The 23164-nt window shown below is 39.4% G+C and overlaps 1 protein-coding gene across 2 annotated transcripts in view; it reads left to right on the forward strand.

The window, feature by feature from the left end:
* Positions 1 to 23151, forward strand: part of rxraa (retinoid X receptor, alpha a) — a 115101-nt gene extending 91950 nt beyond the window's left edge. The window contains exons 6-11 of one of the 2 annotated variants that reach the window (XM_080876472.1): positions 1896 to 2080; positions 11626 to 11755; positions 13013 to 13145; positions 15714 to 15805; positions 17373 to 17478; positions 18381 to 23151. In XM_080876472.1, coding sequence (XP_080732598.1) covers positions 1896 to 2080; positions 11626 to 11755; positions 13013 to 13145; positions 15714 to 15805; positions 17373 to 17478; positions 18381 to 18528 — 794 coding nt within the window. In that variant the 3' untranslated portion in view covers positions 18529 to 23151. The remainder of the gene's footprint in view (positions 1 to 1895; positions 2081 to 11625; positions 11756 to 13012; positions 13146 to 15713; positions 15806 to 17372; positions 17479 to 18380) is intronic. The other variant, XM_080876473.1, reaches the window with a different exon arrangement.
* The last annotated feature ends 13 nt before the right edge of the window (positions 23152 to 23164 follow it).

The following is a 23164-nucleotide window of genomic DNA, read 5'->3' on the forward strand; positions in this document are numbered from 1 at the left end:
ATAGATTACACTACTTGATGCTTGGAGATGGCTAAGAGATCTAAGGATGCAAAAACAGCAGCATGTGTTAACCAGGTGTCTGTGGGTGGTTACTGAAGAAAACACAGTTAATGAGGAGAATAGGTTTCTTCTTTTCATTGGTATGTTTTGGAGGATATTCTATCTAAGGCCATTTTTTCCTGACCTTTACTTGGCCTCCCATCTCCTCTCTCTTGTTTTTATTTATGTCATTGTTGGGCTCTTTATTCCTTTCAAGGATATTATCATTTACTGCCTTCTGCCTCACTTGCAATGCTGCCTAAGCCTCCCCATGCAGCCCGGGGGGCTGTGGTTGGAGAACATGGCAACAGTAGCCCAAAAGGCTGAGCGAATCCACAGAAAAACAGGATTAAATGAATTTATGCTCTCCCAGTCAGGAGAGTAGAGGAGGAGGAGGGGAGAATAAAGCTAACATGATTTCAGCCCTCCTCACCTCTCCCTGACTCCAACACAAGTATTCTACCCTTGAGCTGACCTCCACTGCCAGACAGCAGTTCCTCTAAAGTGGGGCCCCTTTCCCTCTCCTCCTCTAACAACCCCTGCTTTCCTTTCCCCCCCACAACAAGACCACGGCCTCTCTGATTCGGGACTTGGAATAGAAACCAGAGTAAGGGAAACTCAAGAAGACAGATCTTCAGTCAGATCTGAAACCCCATTGTGTGCGATAGTGTGTGTGTGTGTGTGTGTGTGTGTGTGTGTGTGTGTGTGTGTGTGTGTGTGTGTGTGTGTGTGTGTGTGTGTGTGGCAGTGCAGCTCTCCAGGTGTGTGTATATAAACCTGCATGCTGACTTTAAATTTCCAACAGCCCTTTATCACAAAACACATTATGTCAAGAGCTTTTTATTAATCCATGGCTGGAAGAAAAACATGTAAAAAAAAAAAAGCCACAGTACTTTTTTCGGTGGTGTTTTGAATTAAGTGAATTACAGCCCTTTGAAAAGACGGAAAACACACAGACATGCGTCTTTTTCATTCTCACTTGAGGGTGGAGGTGCGGTTTCTCTTGCCTCGGCCGCAGTGAGTCTCTGTGTCTGCTCGGCACACAAACCATTTCCTGTGTCTGCTTGCCAAGCCAATCGGATGACAGAACCAGCACGGTTGCGTTTGAATGTGTTTTTAGACACGATAAAGTCTTCATTGATTTGTGCTGAGACTTTTTTTTTTTTTTTTTAGATGTTCTGGCTTCCATTCATGGTGTAACAAAAGAGTGACAGGCCAAATGTTATTTATTTATCTAGAAATGATCTGTGTATGTCAGTGAGCACTGCATAAAGAAGACTTATCTTTGATAAGGAAACTGGAAGATGTCCTTGGACATTTCCATGCTGCTTTGTTGTACATAATGCAGACCCAAGGTCTTTCTGTTTTCCATCCTCACTGCTGAAGCAATTATTGATGATTAAACTCTCTCGGCTATGTTTTTGCTGGCATTGTACATTCGGAGTTATGAACTATTCAGTTGCTTACCAAGATGCACTTAATGTCGAACACTAAATTACAGACTCAGGCAAGCACGAGCAGCCATGAACAAGCACCAGATATGTATTTAGTTCACTACCGATGTAGAGCCGAGTGTGGACAATTATTCCACACTCACAAACGCAGCAAGAATTCAAGTAATTAATCAAAGGGGAAGATTCAGCACTGAAAACAGACTCAGGCTAGATGTTTGTTCACTAGTTGCAGGACTTGCAGTGCACAGTTTATTTATCACATTGAACCAAACTGTGAATGTGAACCAAAACAGCTGCTAAGCTTCACAGTCAAAACCCTATTAGCTTGCATTTTTCTTTCTTTCAAAGTGTGTTTTTGATCACATACTGACCTTGTAAAACAGCAGTAGTGACCGAAACCAGTTTTGTTACATGCAGCCGTTCAGGAGGAGCGCCAGCGAGCCAAGGAGAAAAATGAGAACGAGGTAGAGTCTACCAGCTGCGCCAACGAGGACATGCCCGTGGAGAAGATCCTGGAAGCCGAGGAAGCAGTAGAACCTAAAACCGAGACCTACATCGAGACCAACCTCGGTGTGCCATCAAACTCGGTGAGTTTTTTTGTGTAATGCAGATTCAGATTATATGATTTTTATGTTTATATTTACACTCATAGGAGCACACACAGTGATTTATCTAGACTTACTTTGGATGGTGGGTCAGTTTTTCCACCTATTTAGTTCCCTCCATTTGATACCGTGGTTACTGCTTTGAGTTCTTTTCTCGTTCTCAGTATTTTACTCACTTGACAGGATGATTATCTGTCAACTGTTTCATCTTGGCTGGCTTCACAGCTTCAGTCACGATCACCTGAAGACATTCAGTATTCCAATGGTGTTCTCAAGAAAACCAAACTCATCCAACTCATTCAAATGTCCAGACTGAATAATCTCTCAGTTTAACTGGTTTGGGTTCATCGCAACTTGAGGATGTGAACTTATTCAAATATTTCTCCTTCCTCACCGATTAAACCTTTATCATGCTTTCCATGTCTGTGAGTCTGCTCGGTTCCACTTGTGTCCAAGTGCCAGAAATTTGATCATCGGACGTGACCGTGAGGGTCCGTACGGACTTCCGAGTGCCCGTCTATTTTTTGTGACCTGATGGACTTTTCTGCAGAGAATTTAGTTTACAGCTATGCATGTGCTCCAAGAAATTTGTTATACTTCAAAGAAATATAACAAATATAACTACCGTACTCTACCGTTTCCAGCTATCTGCGTCCATGCCAGCAATGGAATATAATCAACGCATTATCCAAACTAAGCAGTAGCAGGAGGAAGGGTTTGTTGCAGTCTGGCTAAAGTGAGTGAGTTCATGAAAGATTGATGTGTCACAATCATATCAGAGTTTCTCTTGGTCCAAAGCCAACTTGTGTGTGTTAATGGACACCATAGGCTTGTTTTCTTTGAATAAGCGAGACCCATCCAGTCGTGCACTGTTTAATGATATAATACATTTTTCTAATTCATTTAAGTTAAAATAACTGGCAATTTTTATTGAAATTGTCACTTTAAGAATAACAATACTGTGAATGCTTTTCAGCATTCACACTAATTAGTGATATGCACCATTGTTATACCAGTGGTACTAGTCATACTTAACTATTAATTTCTGATTAGCTGGAAATTAGTTGTCAATAAAAATGCCTTAGCATTAAGCACAGGTTGATTCATTTCTAGATCTCCTCTACTGTTTAAATTATTGTCAAAATGTCTTTTTTATTGCATTTATTGCTTAACACTATTGTTTTCAACATCTTGACTGGAAGCTTGAAAAACACAACATCTGTGTTCTGACTTCTTTCTTTCTTTTGTCATTTTCTTAAATGTGAAAGCTTCCCAACAGCTTTCACTTAGGAGCTCCTAGGTATTGGACAGTAAATACAATGAATCTCAGTTAAAAGGCAACTTAAAATCTCTGCATATGCATGCTAAATACTAAATGTAGTGGTTTGCAGTTAGTATAAAAGAGCTGTTCACTTTTAGATTTATGGCTTATGAGTTATATTTTAGAAATTTATGCTTCAAAAGACTCACTGGAGCTGCTCCACCATTGTCCACAAGTTGTTTTAATTCTTTCCATGTGTGAGTGCTTCATGTATTTCAGTTCTGCAGTGAAGAGTGCCAAACATATAAGTCAAGTCAGATTTGCCTGCATGTGGATATGCTTGCTGTAGTAATGTTTCACATCAACCATGTTTCAGATAAATTACACATTTTAGTTCCCTGTTTTTTAAAGCTTGCGGCTGTTTTTCTCATCTACCTGCTGCCTGATGGTAGACATGTTACTGAATATCAAATATAAATACCTTTGTTATCTCCTTCGGGGCTTTTTAGGTTACCACTTGTGGACTCAGGAACTAGCTTACCTGGTCTATTAGCTCCTTCACTCAGCTGTGTGTTTCCTCATATATGCCCCTTAGTATCAGCTGGGCACTGTGGGCTGTCTTTGACACATTGGCGACTAGGAGTGATGAATAATGCAACAGGCAGACTGTTCCTGAAAGCATACCACAAAGCCTCAGCTTTCTCAGGAATTCTGCTGGGAAACATGGGAAACAGAGGAGCTGTGCAGAAGCCTACCAAAGGAGGCGGGGAGGGGGGAGAGATGGGAGAGTGAGACTGAATGAGGGAGGGAGAGAGAGGGGACTTCTTCTGGGATTCATCTGCTTCGGGGGAAGGAAATGTCTTGTGAAGTAAAGGTAGAAATGTGAAGGCTGTTATGTGAGTAAATGGGAGCTATTTTCGGGGGGCCAGATGGAAATGTAGGAGATGAGCGTTGGCATTATAGGGAGAGGAAGGAGGAGTAGGGATTCATGGGGGAGCGGCTAGCAGCTCAGACATACTAATGCACTGAGTGTTTGGGCTCTGCCACGCTGGGTCTCTCGATGCCCGCTGCCTGCCCAACACCAAGAGGAAGATTTCTAAGGGCCTCCACAACAGATTAGAAAACCGCAATGAAAGTGTTTAAAGGCTTGTTTTAAATGTATTCTTTGCCAACTCCTGAGCAAAATCATATTGGAAATCATATGAATATGCTGAAAATAGTTTTAAAAATTAAATGTAATGCATTACACCGATGAATGTATCAAAGGCAATTTGGGATTCAGTATTCTGCCCGAGGACACTTTGGTCATGTGAAGTGAAGGAGCTGGAGATCAAACCACTAACCTTTTTATTGGTAGTCGCCTTCCTTTACCTTCTAAGCTACAAACAGATATCTGCCTGTTAAATACACAAATATTCAGGGTCATCAAGGGTCAAGAGCTTTTTGGTTTCTTTTTGTTGTCTGTTTGTAGCCAAAGTTTAATCGATGCATGGAAATAAATAAAATAAATGTCTGCATTGAAAGCAAGACAGAGGAAAGGTATTTATCGAAATATAATCTCACGAATATTAGCTATTGTTAGAGATTTAAATATTTATCAACTGAATCTTCTCTCATGAGCAGTGAGTAGCTAATGGAATAGAGAGTCCAATATCCTCACGCTGGAAGCCGTGAAAAATCCCCACTGCCCCCAGAGGCAAAGTCATCATACTAGTCAATGGGCTTAGCAAAAAGATAAAGTGTAACAGAGTCTAACAAGGCTAAACACTGTTGCCAGAAGAATAAACAGAAGTTGTTCTTTAATTATCTTCAACCATAAAAAATCTTTCATAATGTTAGCTGTGTTTGCACTTAATGTTACCAAGCTACTGTAAGATATATGTGAATATATATATAAAAGTGGTACAGGGCTTCTTCATGATGATGAAAGCAGCGGAAAACCTCACAAAGGTGAACTGGATTCCAGGCTATTGGTAGGAGATGCCCAGCAACAATTGGTGTCACTCAGTTTGTCCACCAACCAAGTATTGGTAGCCTGGGCTGTGGTGGGCATTTAAAATTCTTAGCCACTACTGTATATAAACCCTAAACCAGGACATTAAGTATAGCTGGATATGACGAGGAATAAAAAATGAAATATAATTTTGTTTTTTGATTTGAGTGAGCGGATCCTTTAATTGAAGTGAAGCCTGCAATGTTGGCAGAGGCTTGGCATGCATTCTGTCCTGACCACAAGGACTCCTCTGCTATCCAAATGCTGTTCCCCTGCCTCCCCCCTACCAGGTCTCCATTGAGAACCAGTGCTCCATGTTGTAATTAATCACATGACCTGGGTCATGAGTGTACACCATGAATAGGCCACCGCCACTGTCTAATGGTCGGGGTCTGGCCAAGCTGAATAAGGTGTGTTTATCTCATGCTGACCTAGAACAGGAGTTAAACAGTCGTTAGTAATATGCCTTTAGTCAGTGAGAGAGAGGTCTTCTTCTAAGTAGGAAGGGCAGAGGGGAAAATGTTATCATTCACTAATCCTTAGGGTTTACTTCCATTTTATACATCCCATTTTCTTTCTTTTTTGTGTTATTTCTTGCTGTTATTTCTACTATATTTGAATTACTTTATGGAGAATTTTAATAAAAGGTCTTATCTTTCTGTTAACTGTAATTATGACATATGAAGAAAGGCTTTTTTTGTTGTTGTTTTTTTTTTTTAAATCTAAAAAGTGGGACACTTGAGTAATTCATTTTTATCCTGATCTGTGTGAGTACCCAATTTTCTCTCTGTTGTCACTCTAGTACAGTGTGGTTCAAGCACAATAATGAAAGACTGAAGAGCAAATCTTTTGTCTCCCCATGAAAATTTCATAGGGAAGAATGCAAGTTGCTAATCGACCGCAGCAGTGGAAGGGTGTCTTGCTAGAAACACTTTGATTTGCCTGGATTGCAGACAGTTTTGTTTGTGGCAGACGTATAAAAAAAATGCCTAAATAAGCTACCCCCCCCCCCCCCCCCCCCCCAAAAAAAAAAACCAAAAAACAAAAACAAAACCCAAAACAAAAAAACAGTAAATGTCCGTTTATGACCTTACTCTCTGTGTCAGGTGGGTTTTTTGGTGTTCTTGCTGTTTTTCCTCCACATTTTTTGCCACTAATCTCCAAATTAAAAGAAAAAGTAGTCTTTCTACCTAACCTGTGAGATATTTTTTTTTTTATAACTGTAGAGGTTATCCTTTCATGGGTCAGGGGCTGATAACATCCTAAAGTCCACTCTTTGGCTTGAACAGTAAGTACAGTAGATGTAATGCTGTACTTAGATGAATTGTTTGAGGAAGTTGTAAGCCCCTCTCCTCGTCATCTTCACAGACGGTGACAAAGAAACCAGGTCAGTCTAAACACAGCTAAGATAGCCATGCAACATTCATAAGGTTTGCCATGTTTAACGAGAACCCTGGGACTTGTATTCTTACGGGGAGCGGTGGCTCAATTGTGGCGCACGCTGAAGCCCCCTGTGGTTTTTATTTGTTTTTTGGCGGGCTGTGCCCTTTGGAATGAATTAACCGGATCTGTTTATGTTTTGGGGAGGAAGCGCAGTTCACGAAAACTGTCGTACTGAGCTGCGGCGTCCACATCTCCCACGGAGATCAGATGCTGAAATATTCATAAGGTGCCTGTTTTCTTTCTCTCCCTGAAGAAAAAAAAAACAAGATGACTTACAGTTTTCAAAACAGTGTAGGCTTTGTGTCTGGTTTAAGTTTTTCAGATTTGAGCTGCGTATTTGTGATGCTCTGCAGTCAGTGTGTTAGTTTCACACCGCAGGGAGGGAATGTAGTGGAGAGGATGGGATAGTCTTTGCCCTGTGTTTTATAAAAGGAGAATGTGAGTGAAGAGATATTTTCTCCTTCATCTTGAGCTAATCTCCTCTGGAGAGCTGCAGTTGATGTCAGGATCCTCCTAGCTTTTAGCATCAATCTGTGGGATTTGGAGGAGAAGTTGGGGAGAAGTTGCTAACTGTTTTTGTCAGAGGGCGAGTTCATGTGGAGCTACTTAGAATTTAGGGATGCTGACTTGATTTAAAATTATGCACAAAAGCATGTTCACAAAGCCTTTGTTTACACACACGCATATCAAGAGTAGCATGTGTACTCTTGGGATGGCTGTGAATTACTTGTCAGAGAATGGCAGTATTGTTGTGGATTTTTTTAACCCAAAGCCCAGATGGAGTTACAGTTTACTGAGTTAGTCATGGAGCATGTATGCATTGCATTAGTATTCTACCGCTACTCCCCAAGGGTCAAAGAACAATACTTTTGAATCAAATGTGACAGGACAGTTAAGGAGAACAAGTCCTTGTCTTTGCAATTTTGCATTCATTGCATGCAGAAGTTGTCTTCTTCTATAAAGAACACACTTATCATTAGATATACATTAGCAGATAAGGATCAAATCTGGCTTTGTTTTCACCTCAACTTCAGTTTGTATGTTAAAAAAAAAAGCTCTAAATAAAAGACATGCATTTATTTAGGCTCATACCATTATTTTGTTGACTAAAGCTAAAAAGGTGCACACATTCTTTTCCCTTTCATTTTTTTGGTGAGCGGGAAACGTTTGTTTTCAGGAATTACATTTTGTATGCTGCGTTGTCTATCAATGGACAAGTTTTTTTTGCTCTTGGTGCAGCTATGACAACTTCTATAAAAGCAATTTTGGCAGTTTGCCGGTCTGGAGCTTTCAGGTGCGTGTTAACACAATACCACAGTCTTCCCAGTGGGGAGCAGACGTCCCAGCAAAATCACCCCAAGGGCAGATGATGCACTGCACAAAGATCTCAGACAGGCCTCAGTTAGCGTGCTAAATGTTGAAGTTCATAACAAAAGACCGAACAAGTATGGCCTCTTCACTCTTCAAAGAACATGACAGAATGGCTTAGGTCCGTGAGGTTGCAACTGAACAAACCTCGAGATGAAAACCCCAAGCAATGCCATTTGGACAGAGTGTTTGGCCATAATGCACGGCATCACATTTGGTGAAAACCAAACACAACACCTCATACCAACTGTCAAGAAAAGAAGTGGAGGCATGATGATTTGACCTGGGGACCTTTCTGTCCTTGGGTCAACGATGAACTCACGATGAAATGTGAGGCCATTTGTCTGACTGCTAGAGCTTCCGGTTATGTGACCAAAATTTGGTCGTATATAACTGGCCAGCAACAAGACCACAACAGATTGGCTGAAAAAAAATATTTCAATTGTTGCATTGGCCCACAAATCTGTGGAAATATCAACTCAACTGAAATATTGTGGTGGGACCTAAAGAGAGCTGTGCATAAACAAATGCTCTTAATGAACTGCAGCAACGTAGTGAAGAAAGGCAAGGCAAGGCAAGTTTATTTGTATAGCACAATTCAACAACAAGGTGATTCAAAGTGCTTTACAGAGACATTAGAAACAAGAACAAATAAAAAGCATGATTTAAAATTGATTAAAACAAGCAAATAAACTAACTAACTAATTAACAAACAAACAAACAAACAACAGTATATAAAATCAAAACAGATAAAATCAGAACAGTAGATAAAATCAGTAGTTAAATGTAAGTTTTGAAATTTAAGCTTAAAGTGTGGATTTGGTGCTTTATTCAAATGCAGCTGAGAACAGGTGAGTCTTCAACCTGGATTTAAATAAACTGAGTGTTTCAGCTGATCTGAGGCTTTCTGGGAGTTTGTTCCAGATATAAGGAGCATAAAAGCTGAATGCAGCTTCTCCGTGTCTGGTTCTGACTCTGGGAACTGATAAAAGACCGGATCCAGATGACCTGAGGGATCTGGATGGTTCATACTGGGTCAGGAGGTCATTGATGTATTTTGGTCCTAAACCATTCAGAGCTTTATAGGCCAGCATCAGAACTTTAAAGTCTATCCTCTGACGGACAGGCAGCCAGTGTAAGGACCTCAGAGCTGGACTGATGTGGTCCACTTTTTTGGTCTTAGTGAGGACTCGAGCAGCAGAGTTCTGAATGAGCTGTAGTTGTCTGACTGATTTTTTAGGTAGACCTGTAAAGATGCTGTTACAGTAATCAAGCCTACTAAAGATGAATGCATGGACTAGTTTTTCCAGGTCCTGTTGAGACATCAGATCTTTTATCCTTGATATATTCTTGAGGTGATAGTAAGCTGACTTTGTTATTGTCTTAATGTGTTTTTCTAAGTTTAGGTCTGCATCCATCACTACACCCAAATTTCTCGCCTGGTTTGTGGTTTTTAGATGTATAGATTGAAGTTCTCTGGTGACCTGTAATCGTTTTTCTTTGGCGCCAAAGACTATTACCTCAGTTTTGTTTTTGTTTAGCTGGAGAAAATTGTGGCACAACCAGTCATTGATTTCCTCAATGCATTTACCAAGAGCCTGTACAGGGCCTCGGTCTCCTGGTGACATTGTGATATATATTTGTGTGTCATCTGCATAGCTGTGATAGTTTATTTTGTTGTTGTTTATAATCTGTGCCAGTGGGAGCATGTAGATGTTAAACAGAAGGGGTCCCAAGATGGAACCTTGGGGAACTCCACATGTGATACTTGTCTGCTCAGATGTGAAGTTACCTATTGATACAAAGTAGTTCCTGTTTTCTACGTATGTTTTGAACCAGTTTAGTACAGTTCCTGAAAGACCTGTCCAGTTCTCCAGTCGTTTGAGTAATATGTTGTGGTCAACTGTATCAAATGCTGCACTGAGATCCAGTAAAACTAAGACTGACATTTTTCCACTGTCTGTATTCAGACATATGTCATTGAACACTTTGGTCAGAGCGGTTTCAGTGCTGTGATTCTGTCTAAAACCTGACTGGAAGGCATCGTAGCAATTATTCTGTTTTAAGAAGTAACTGAGCTGTTGAGAAACTGCTTTTTCAATGATCTTACTTAAAAACGGGAGATTTGAAAGGACCCAAATTCATCCACGATGATGTTGAGAGGTGTTACTTGAAGTCATTTCTGCCAAATGTGGTTATCAGCATAATTACACAATCATTATTAGAAGCACTACTGTGAGCACATTGGTTTACCTTTTTACAAAGCCGTTCCTGGTGCTGTGATAAAGTCCTCTTTGAGCTCCTAACCACTTGCTCTGTAGTAAAGTGTCAGTGGAGCCTCTCAAGGGCCTCTTGAGCTCTACTAGCTGTCAGAGAGGCTGATTTGTGTTTTGGCTAAAAGGTCCCCAAAGAAAGAGTCAGCTCAGCGAAAGTTGTTTTTTCACTGACAGCTCTCTGCAGGTATTTCCTCCACAAGCTGAGACAGAATCACTGTTTGTTTTTTCACCGTACCTCTTTAGAAGATATTATTCACGGCGGGCACTCATGTTGGTGTCAGTGTGTGTGTGATTACGTAGTTATAGGTACTGTGCCATGAAAAAAGCCCCTTACTGATTTCTTATTTTTTTTGCACTTTTGTCACAGTTACATGTTTCAGATCATAACACAAATTTTAATATTAGACAAAGATATACTGAGTAAATACAAATGGAGTTTTAAAATCAATATTTTAAATTTACTAACCCTTTAAAACCTGAACCATGAAATAACTGCCAGAAATCTATAGAAAATCTCTCTACATAAATATATATAAAAAAATATTTGATATATCAAATTTTAATCTGCATATGTATGAGTTTTAATTTGTATTACATTTGCTACATTAGCCATATTTTTGCAATTTAGTCATTAAAAATGTGTTAAAAAATGTGTTATGCCAATTATATTTTATAGGGTTAAAAAAGTCACGCTGATGATATAGAAGTCTCAAAAACTCACAAAAACACATGCATCAAATACGATACGCTTGGCTTTAAAAGGTTAAGGAAATCGAAACCTTCCTTGCACCATGTGAAAAAGTAATTGCCCCCTAAACCCTAATACCTGGTTGTACCACCATTGGTAGCAAGTGTGAGAAATATGCAAAAGAACTAAAAAATCAGGAAGGGTGGGGAAATACGTTGTCATAGCACTGTAGCTCAATTATGCCCTAGCACAAGGCTCTCAGCCAAAAGACACAAAGCTGTAGCTTGCCTCCACCAGTGTATGAATGTGAGAGTGAATGAATAGTGGTATTGTAAAGCGCTTTGGGTGCCTTGAAAAGCGCTATATAAATCCAATCCATTATTATTATTATTATTATTATTATTATTAAGCTAACATTTCAATCTTATTTAATTCACACTGTAGTTGATTTTCTGACTTATTTTAACCTGTTCTATCTTTGTCTCTCGTCCCCTGCAGCCCAACGACCCAGTGACAAATATCTGTCAAGCAGCTGACAAACAACTTTTTACCCTGGTTGAGTGGGCTAAAAGAATCCCCCACTTCTCTGAGCTGCCGCTGGACGACCAGGTCATCCTTCTACGAGCAGGTCTGTCGAGCTGACTTAAGTATTTTGCATGATCTAACCAGCAAACAATTTGCAGTGATTGGCAGTGATGATATATAATTAACAGGATATGGGTTGGAATCAATGGTCATTGTTATATGAATAAATTGAATCAAATTTGCTGGTTCAACAAACCACTGATTACTCAGTGTAAGATGTATTGTATTATGCCCACTGACTGTGTATTAAAAAGGCAAGTAATTGCTGCTGTTTAAAATAACAAGGATTAAACAAAAATAAAAATAAAGATAACAGAATCACAGGACATTGTTTTCATTGTTAAATAAGTCACATTTGTAGATACAACAGATGCCCATGAACATTAATAATATAGTCAGAAAAAAAGAGAACACTGGATACCTCTCGGTCATGTGACTGATGCAAGAGACAGACCCAGAGTCTCTTCATGCATCTGCTGTATGAGGAAAAGCAAGCATCACAGAAGCAGCGATGTAAAACGGAGAGTGAATCATCTGTCACTTCTGCTACAGTCACTAACGTCACATGCAGGAAGGTCTTTTGGGTTCTCCCAACACATTGCCCTTGTTGCTTGCTTGTCACTCTAAATTACACCATTATTTTCTAAATCCTCCTCCAGGAAAAAAAAATGCTATAACGCACCCATCCCTTACCCTAAAAAAACAAATTAAAATAAATAAATCCTCCCATCATTCTTATCCTTTGCACATATAAAAAGATGGAAAGACTTCAGCAAAGCGGGGAGAGAGACATTATTCGGCAACGCTCGTCTCTGCTCTCAGGTTTTCTATAAATAACCGCTTTAGTTCTGCTGTATCACAGATAAAAGCATCCCGGCTCCGCTCATACCCAACTCAACTCTGGGGAGAAGAGGCGGGTGTTGCCAGGCAGAACAGTTAAAGGAGCCCTGTCACTCAAACGGCAGCGTCTTGTGTCTTCGGCGCTCCGTGTCGAGCCCCCTGCTTTGGCGCATCAAGCCTGTTGTCTTTATTGCGATGGCAGGCGCAGTTCATCCCGTTTACACGCTTGTCTCTTTAGAAAGCATGATTCAAATGTCTTAGTAATAACCTGATGCCTGTGCTTGAGAAAGCTGCATGCTTTTAGTGCGCAGCTTAATTGATTCATTGGAATTCCCTCCTTTGTTGTCAGTTTCATTTTGCTCGAATGCTGTGTGAACTTTTGTACTGGGGATTTCGGAGAGTGTGAGTGGTTTTATTTCTCATACTTTTTTCTCAGTCCCTCTCCTCATCTCTTTCTCAGGTTGGAACGAGCTCCTCATTGCATCATTTTCGCACCGCTCGATAGCGGTTAAAGACGGGATTCTGCTGGCAACGGGGCTGCACGTTCACCGCAACAGTGCCCACAGTGCCGGAGTGGGAGCCATCTTTGACAGGTTACTAAATTTTCTTGGACTTAGTGACATCTAAATTCATGTAGAAACTGCACCAAAAACTTTTGTAAATAATATATTAGGTAGCACTTTCTAAAGGTGTGCTCGAGTAGCATGTAATGCAACCTGAAAGTAGTGCTTTGATAATATTGTGATTTATAAAGGTGGCCTATTTTTTAAGTTAATAAAAGTTAAAGAGTTAGAAAAGTATTAGTCTTACCGATACTCATATTTAGTATCAGCCGATATTTTGTTTAACATCAAGGGACACAAAACATTTGTTAAGTGTATTTATTTATTTATAAGTCCTTACTAAGATGTTGTAGAAATTTAAAAATAAACTTGTTTCATTGTTACAAAAACATTTGGATTAGTCCTTTATTCTCTGCCTAACTTTTGTCAGATCAGCTGATTTGGCGGTCTAAACACATTGCATTAGAGAAGTTGTAGAGGGCCCCCTGGTGGACAAACTATGCAGCATCAATCTCGTAACATGGTTAAAGTTAGTTCTCCTGTTTCTTCATATATTTTAAATTTTTTATTTATCGGCTGTTTAAAAATACTGATATCAATATAATGGCAAATGAGTAATATCAGCCAATAATATCGGCTCATCGGTGTATCAGTCTCTCTCCTGATAACACATTAGCATTAGAAACTCAGACTAAAACTCAGAGCAAAGTCTTTGTCAGCTGTGAAATCCCATGAGGTTTTGATACAGCACAAATATTGCCAATGTGGAATAATAACTGTAACAATTCCAGTGTGTCTTTGTGAGCTGGATGTACACGCTGTTGTGTCGTACAGGCTCCCTTTAATTGGCACTTGGGCAATTTACATCTGTAGTTGTTTTTCTTGGCCTTAATTCATTAATTATACTGCATTTTGTGGCATATTTTCAGTTGCATCTGCAATGCAAAGCAGCACTCTTTCACAGCATTCTTCCATTATGATTTGTTCTTAACATCACTTCCCCCAAAATCCAAACAACGGATGTTGATCCAATTCAAGAGACAAGCTCCTTGCGTTCTGCTGTGCCAGACATTGGATTTTTGTTGTATATTTGTCTTTTAGTCCAACTTCAAGCTTTGTGCTGCAGGGACCAGCTGTGATAGGCAAACACAGACACATGATCAAGTGCTGATTTAGAGAGTGCCTAAATTGCTTTTGCTTTGCGTTTTATATTGGCAGAGTATTCATTTTAAATGTCATAATTGTGGGAAGACAAAATTCTGATCGAGATTAAAATTCTATTAAATGTCCACCCCTTGTAGAATATTTCATGTAACATTGAATCGAAACAATGAAATGTTACACAAAATGGGGAATGCCAAGCAGCACAGGCACAATTGATTGACTCCAATATATAAAATATTTACGCCTGTACACAACAGGGGTCACACAGAACCTCTCATATCTTATATAGACAATCCATGCACCATAGAGTCACAGCGCAGCTGGATGCAGGAACCACCCTTATGAAAGTTTGTCAAACGTATAAGAAAAATATATCTTACATTTTGTTTGTATTGGTTTGGGATTTTTTGTAAATATATATTTTTTAAACTACGTTACTCTTGAACAGTTCTGGTCATGGATTGTTATTATATTTTGAAAATTAAAAACTGCAAATGAAGCGCATGTTTCCTTGCACAGTTTTGGAGCCAGCAGAGAATTTGCAGCTGCACGTGCTGTCATCAGACTCAGTCAAGCCACAGTCAAACTTTGAGTACTTTCTTTGTGTCTCCCTTCTTGCGCCTCTGATCAGCAGCCTGTGCGCTCAGTCATCAGCGTTCACAGCCACAGGACATATTCCATCTCTTTATTAACTGTGGCAAGCATTAAGATGCAGAGAACTGATAATGTTTCTTTATCTGGTCCACTGTCTCTTCTCCATACAAATGAAGAGACTGATCAACTTAAACGCTTGAGTCCCTTTCCTCTCTCTCTCCCTCTCTGTCTTTTTTTAAGCTCTGTTGTTCCTCCTTAGAGCAAATTGAATTAGAATGAGCTAAGAGCCACAATTGACTTTACTATCTGGGCGCGAGGAGCAGAAAGAAACGGAGTGAGAGGGAAAATAAAGAGTGCCAGGGAGAGGGTGTGACCGAGTCAAAGTGGGGTGAGGAGTTCGAGCGACTCCACACGCCACCACTCCCACCCGTGATGTCACACACAGACAGTGGGAGCACTGGTGTTAGATTACAGCTTGTGTTTACTCTGCGGCTTTCGTTTTATGAAAACCATGTACTAAATATAATTACTTTGCAGGGCTGTAAACTTTTCCACTGATCTAACTGTGGGCCCAGAGTAAGCTTGTGTGCATGTTTTTTCAAATAGAGGCAAACTTGAAAGTGGTTAAAACCGTATTTGCAATGCACCAGTCAAGAATAATGTGTCATTTGCAAAAAAAAAAAAAAAAAAAAAATCCAGTTAAGTGTGATCTTTAATTTTCTGCCACTGGTTTAGTTTCATTTTACACAAATATTGCCTATTAGCCAAGAATTAAATATTCTTGACATAGTATTTTAACCTGAGTAGCATCTCTGACTGTCTCCTGTTGCTTTTGTGCAGAGTGCTGACAGAGCTGGTGTCAAAGATGAGGGACATGCAGATGGATAAGACAGAACTGGGGTGCCTTCGAGCTATTGTCCTTTTCAACCCAGGTAACCATTGTGTATATTATATAAAAGCTTTCATTTGCTGTTTGTACAATGCAAACTCTTGTTTCTTTTTTCTCTTTTTTTTAGTTTCAACTTTCATTAAAAAAAAAAAAATATATATATATATATATATATATTCAGTAATGTAAAATGACTAAAAATCTTTTAGAGAAATGGGTCATCAAACTACTGCGCTGTGTAATTCTTCCTTCGGAGTAATTGTTGTATACTGGCTTTTTTTTTTCTTTCTGAACATCAGCGTATTCCAGTGAAATGCAACTTTTATTAAAAGTATAAAGATCTTGTGCACTGTGGCGTGGTGCTGCTACTGTTTCTAGCTATAATCAGCCGACACAGACGTTGCAGGAATAGAATATGAGTCACTGAGGACTCGAAGCGTAACGCTTAGTCAACACAAACTCTTCAACTTTGATTATTAAACCTTATCCCACAGCAGGCTTAAAATAGAAAATGACAAATGTGTCTTATTCTCATTGGCTCAGCTTTCATTTGGCTTTAATCAATTCCAGTGGGAACAACTTTTCACATTGGGGAAATGGTCTCAAAATGCTGCCAGACTTTTGTTAAAAGTAAATATAACGTATTTAGATTCAAGAACGCTGTTGCGTTGTGCATCACTTATGTCTCAGCTCTGGTATCTCAGCTTGTAATGGAAACTATCTCCTTGAGTTGACCTTGATTCTCTCAAGGCACCATTTTCACTTGAAATTGATGAATTCTCATTTATTTTGTAATTTGCCAACCTTGTGTAAATTTTACTACGTTCCCCCGCAAAGGTCCAAAGAAAGAGTGCGCTCTTTAATTGAGGCCCGTGTCTTGCCAAGGCACTTCTGCTATGAGTGTGCTGTTCTGTATTTAAACCTTATCCAAATGGAATCTAAGTGGACTGAACTAACCCATGAATGTGACCCAGGTTTTTAGTGACTCAGTAAGGGAGGCTCCCTGAATCTCTCTGGGGCTCTGCGGATCTGCTCACCCTGGACACACTGATCCTCTGTGTTTCACATTTTGTTCAGGCCATACCCAGACCCACTGGCCCCTGTTCACTTTTCCGCCTGATTCCTTGTTAATTAGGGGTTTGCAAGACTACACTGACTGGAGAAAAAACATACGGTGGTGGGGGTGGGGGTGAAGGGAACAGCAAGGCAAAAATGGCCCTCAGTCCTTTTCTTTCACACACTGTGTGATCTGGTCCAGCCATTAACAACCAATGTACATTCATTGATTGTCAACTTCACAATGCTTTGTTCGTCAGAAATGTTAATCAAAGATGAGTCCAGTGAAGCTTAAATTGGTGCAGCTTGAGAATTGCGGTCTTAATTGGACTAGCCCAGAATGTGGAGATGCTTTTCCATATTGAGTTATGCTAGTTTTTCCACTGGGCAAAAGTGCAGATTTGAAAGCTTTTTCACGCCTACTTGTTTACTTCTTTGGGTTTTTTTTTTCTTTTTATAGTGAAGAAGAATGTCCAGTTGTGTACAAATAACAGCAGCACAGCCTAGCCACGTGGTGTAGTGAATTCTTTTGTTCTTTCTGCCACTCTCCGCAGACTCTAAAGGTCTGTCCAACCCAGGCGAAGTAGAAGCTCTGAGAGAGAAAGTCTACGCGTCTTTAGAGGCCTACTGCAAACAGAAATACCCAGAGCAGCCTGGCAGGTAAGATCATAAACACCGACCCCTTATTGTTACATTACCAGTTTGCGGTGCTGAGAAAATCAAGAGCACGAGTGTGTTTATTGTTGCAGCTGTTATTAATATTTAAAGTCTCAACCCAGACAGCCTCTCATGAGGTAGAAGTCAAAGAAAAAAGCTTGAAGTACATCCACACAAGAAACGTGTTTTATCAGTAGCTTTGAGTTCACCGTGTTATCAGTTTTGACATAGACTGTATATCAAAAATTGATGTTGTGAATTGGTATATGAATCATTGACAGAATTTGGATTTTTTTTTAAACCAAATGTGACCGTATTAGTTGAGTTGATACAGTAGATGATGTTTTAACTTATAGTATAAGCTTGATTTATGTGATACTAATTCTTTGTGTTTTTTTAATGGGATGGCAATTTTGGTCATCAAAAACAAGGGGGGTATAGATATTTACTACATTTGGTTGCAAACATGTTGGGCATGTTATCATGAGGGTATATGGGGACTGGTTAGCTTTTGGAATCTGCCTCAAGTGGTTGTGTCAGGAATTGCAGTTTCTGGCACATCTGTGGCTTTTTCGTGGCTATTTTCAGCATGAAAGTTTGCTGAAACCCATCTACAGCTGCATAAAAAACTATTAAAATTATTATTGTGTGATAGTTTTGCACTGAAGTTTTGCCATTTGCTCAAAACAGGTTTTTCTTAGTCTTATATTTAATGTGAGGCCTGTGTGTGCAAGCATCACCAGTTCTCTTAAATCATAACTTGCAGCTGGATGGGTGAGCGCCTGCTTATGACAAAGTGCATATTTATGCCAAAACTAATGCCCCTGAAACTGCAAGCTTAGAAATACTTTAAAATTATTGCAGCTTTTCATCCTGTGCTAAATTCTTGTTTTGTGTTGTGACAGATTTGCTAAGCTGTTGCTGCGATTGCCTGCACTGCGCTCCATCGGTCTTAAGTGTCTAGAGCACCTGTTCTTCTTCAAGCTCATCGGCGACACGCCCATTGACACCTTCCTTATGGAGATGCTAGAAGCCCCACATCAAATGACATAATAGAGGTGAGGGGTTGAACCCTCTTTACCTCCACCCAACCCTCCTCATCAGCCTTGGATCAAGAGGGGGGCCTTTTTCCTTTTTTTAAAAAAAATAAAAAAAATAAAAAAATCTCCAGCAAGGGACAAATCACAAGACAGCCTTGGATGGAGAACCTCCCCCTTCCTCCCTCTTTTTCACCTCCTCCGTCCCTTCTACCCCCTCGCCTCGCTTAGATGTTTTCAAACAATGAATCCGTCACGCCCATGGGTCTGTTTTATACCTTGTAAAAAATATAAATACGAATAAGAAATATTATATATGAAAACCACGCAGCAAGACGAGTGACAACGGTGGACTGAAATGAGGACGGACAGAGGACAAAAGAAACATATTGAGCCATTGTTTTCATCATCACTTTTCCTACACCTTGACAAGAAAAAGCTGAGATGATCAGGTTTTAACACATAAAGACAGAATTGCTCTTGCATATATATATATATATATATATATATATATATATATATATATATATATATATATATATATATATATATATATATATATATATGCACACATATATTGAACAGTAATGATGTCATAATTGGACACTCAACGTTGTGATCGGGACAATCGTGGGCTCTTGAGAGCCTTGGGCTGTTTAGACTTGGACCTGAGCCCTCACTGTCTTTCAGGACTGAACTTAATTAAGAGGGGCGGGCTGGTTCGGGGAAATAAGTCTGCTTAAAGGAACTTGTCTGTTCCTGCCTGACTCAACTAAGCACGTCAGGTCTTGCACTAGCTGTGTTCTTTTTTCAATGTGTGAGCTTTCTGGAGAATTCAGAGGTGGGTTAACAAGGTTGCAAGAGCTCAAAACCCTCAGGTCTCTGCCCAATTCCAACAAATACAACCATGTCTTACTCTAAACACTGTGCAACACTGGGGAGAATGTTGTGGTAGTCCACTTATCAACCCTTCAGTTCGCGTATTGCTCGACAGAGAGTTGGGAAAGTTTGTTATGTACAATCTACACACAGGACCATTCAGGCTGTTTTAAAGTACCCAACTGTAAGCTTTACAGCCCACTGGATGCTCTGAAAGGCTACCAGCACACGGAGGAACAACATATATTTTGGAAAGTAACATTTCCAACATTTGGCCTTCATCACGACAAGCTTGGACGCCTGGAAAGTTTGTGCACACTCACACTGTGGGTAAACGTCCTAGTTTTGCCAGCCTCTTAGCTCCTTATCGTCCATTCTCCACCCTCTCCACTTCGCGTTTCATGTGAATTCCAGCACACCATTTACACCTCCACACTCTGCTCAACACAGCGGGTATTAGCTTTTCAAAACACCTCATATCTACCTGTACAGAAACAGTATTGACGTTATTTTCAGTTTTCACTTTTAACAACCGCAATGCACAATTTACCTCTGCCTCCATCCTTCGGACCTTCAGTTCTTGATACCCATTTAGGATTAGACCATATACAGTATGTGAGAGATGTACTTGTTGCTGTTGCAGCAGGAGCCATTATTTGTTTGTTTGTTTGTTACTTGGCACTTAACCTCATGACCGTGGAGTCGGGTTTCTAAACAGAGAGCTGATGTCGATGTAATTGACCTCTGAGGTGGACTCTGGCCCCGACCCAATCAGGAACGCCACAATTGTTTAACACCTCAGAGGGACACACACACACACACACTCGCTCTCTCTGCACTTCTCTGGACAACCAAGTGTCGTATAAGTTGAACTGAAATGTTAAATATCCATGTTTCTACATATATACATGTTGTGTATAAATATGCTTTATGCCCATATTCTGCTTCCCCCCTCCTCTGCTTTTCTGTAAATGCTGCAGCTGCTGCAAAACTATGCATCAATTGCATTTCCAAAGATTGTCCACAGATCTGAGATCTTTTAAAGAAATGTGTTTGTCAAATGTGGGTCCACTGCAAGTTTTTTACTGGCAGGAGAAAATAATACCAAGGGTTTTGTTGTTGTTGTTTTTTAAAGATATTTAGGGGTTATTTAGCTCTGGTTTACTCACATTTGATTGAAATTAACTCAAACTTGTATTTAACCAGGCAAGTTATTAAGAGAAAACTGCTCTTTACAGCGGTGGCCTGGCAAAAAGGCAAAGCCTCTCAAGTAAATGTGGCCACTATAAGTAAGGGCTAAAACAAATTCTGACATGGTAACCCTCGATGACAAAAATCTGCCCGGAAACAGAAGGACATATAAACACCAGCGAAAGTACTCAAACCTAAACTTTGTGATAGGTCACACTACAGCAGGTGTCACCAGGATTTCAAACAAACTCACCAAGTGTAAAAAACCAAATTTAAAAAAAAAGCACCAGCTTTGCTACTGCAGATAATAATAATACTTATGACGGTTAAAAAGATTTAAATAGGATTTTCTTTCTATATCTGCATCTTTGCTACTCTTTCATAAGCACCTTTACACTATCTGAACCTGGGAAACAAAAGAGAAAAAAAAGAAACCCGAGCACTGTGTTTTCATTACATTTTGATAAAAGTCAGATTTTTAATGGGGTCTGAGGAAATGTGTGGAGTCTTGAGAGTGTGCCCTTTGAAAATAATTTGCTTGATAGTAATGGATAAATGAAAATCTGAATTGCACTGAAAATGTAAGTAAATTAAGCGTATGAAATAAAATCCACGCTTAAAATGATAAAACAATTTTTTTTTAATCAGCTGGTGTTTCATGTATATTTCATCATATCCAGTCTCGCAGTTGGTTTATGAAAAATGAAACTCGTGGGAAGCAATCGGAGCTTAGTTTAGCTGTCAGCTACTGATGTTGAGTTTATTAGCACATTAATCAATTATAATCAAGTTTGAGGGTCATCAAGACTCCATAGATTTCTGACTCAGAAAAAAACAAACCAGTCTGTAAAATGTCCGTATGTCCGTTTTTCATCATTATTTGGTGCTAGTTTTATAATAAATAGCACGCGCTGGGAGAGAACTTGTAAATGTCATTCCACCTCTGTGAAACTGATCCCCCAGATGGCCAATGATCTCTTTTGTCTTACGATGAAAAAAAATCAAAAAGTCAGTTCATACACGCTGGCTCTGAAATGTCAGATGCTATAGAGCTCAAGCACGACTGCAAGGTTTACTTTGGGTGAGGGAGAAGTTTGGGTAAGAGGAATGGGAGGGATGTAGTAGCAGTTTAAGAGCTGCGAGCTCCTTCTAGTGGAATAGAAAGAGCGCTGCAACATAACTTGAATTTTTGTTGTCGTTGTTGTTGTTGTTTTTGTTGTTAACAAAAAGAAGGCACTTTCTAACCGCATTACTATCATCAATATTCCTTTGGCTCAGACAAAACCTCAGTATCTGTGCTTAGTAAAACTGAGTAAAGTAGCAATAACGTCAAAAAGACCAATTGGCTTTGTGTTTGATTCTTATTCTCTATTTTCATTGAGGTGGCCTGAATATTACAACCTATCCATGTGACAGTATTGACTGCCAGCTTGAGCTTACAGTATTTATATTATTGAAAAAAAAAAGATATATATATCTATATATACATACTTGTTTGTCTGTTAAATCAAAAACGTTCATACAATTTCAAAGGAAACTATTTTTAGAGGCTGATTTTCATCAAGAAAAGCAGATGATAAAACAATCCAATGCTCGTTTTCCAACCGGGTGACCCAAGTGTTAAAACGATTATTCTCCTGTTCTTTTGAGTCCGATGTCTCCTTCTACTGTGATTAGTGACAGCAGCTATCTTAAGCCATAAATCGATCTTGACAAGAAAGAAATGGACACCTGCAAAGAATGATTACCTACATTGAATGCTATATTTTGTTAATATGTATATGTGTATATATTTATAAATATATATATCGACAGCTCTATTCCTTAAGGATTTCCAACATTGAAAGAAGGAGACGAGTGATTCAGACCAAACGGTTTCACGGCAGGTGTTCTTCAAGCGTTTCATGGTGTTTGGCCCCCCCAAGGATTTGTTTGCATTTTGACCTTAATAAAAAAAAATCCTGATCAACCAGCAGAATTGCAGCAGTTAAACTCAAACCAGCTTCTCAGCAGTTTATGGGACCTTAGTAAACTATGAAAGAGAGGGAAAAATGGTTAAGATTTGAAACCCTCTGAAATGTATGTGTTGCTTAACAATTGTATGTTCAAAAAGAAAAAAAAGTAACCAGGACAAGCTGAACATGTAACACAATCACTGCTTTCTTTGTGGCATAAACAGTAAAATGTTGTAGTTTAAAAAAAACAACACTTGGTAAAAGCTCTATTTTTGTACAAAAGTAATTTTATCCCTTGCTTATGTACTCTGTTCTTTCCCTTCTCACTGTGGGCTGTTATGTACATTGTGGAAAAGCTTATTTGACGGCAAGAGATAATTTTCAGATTGAAAATGTAAGACAGGAGTAATAGTAAGCTTTGGCACTTTGGTAACTGTGTCGCTTTTACTTTGCCATGTTTTAACCTGTCGCTGCAAGATGGGAGTATCTTCTTTCATTATATTTTGTCTATTTTTAAGAAAATGGAATTTTGTCATCTGTTCTTCGTGGGTTGTTCTCTGATGTTCTTCGTTCATGGACAGGAAAAAAAAGGTTATTAAAAAATTTTAAGTGAGCGTTTCCAGTTGA

This window comes from Rhamphochromis sp. 'chilingali', assembly GCF_963969265.1.
Source record: "Rhamphochromis sp. 'chilingali' genome assembly, chromosome: 2".
NCBI classification, from domain to species: Eukaryota; Metazoa; Chordata; class Actinopteri; order Cichliformes; family Cichlidae; genus Rhamphochromis; species Rhamphochromis sp. 'chilingali'.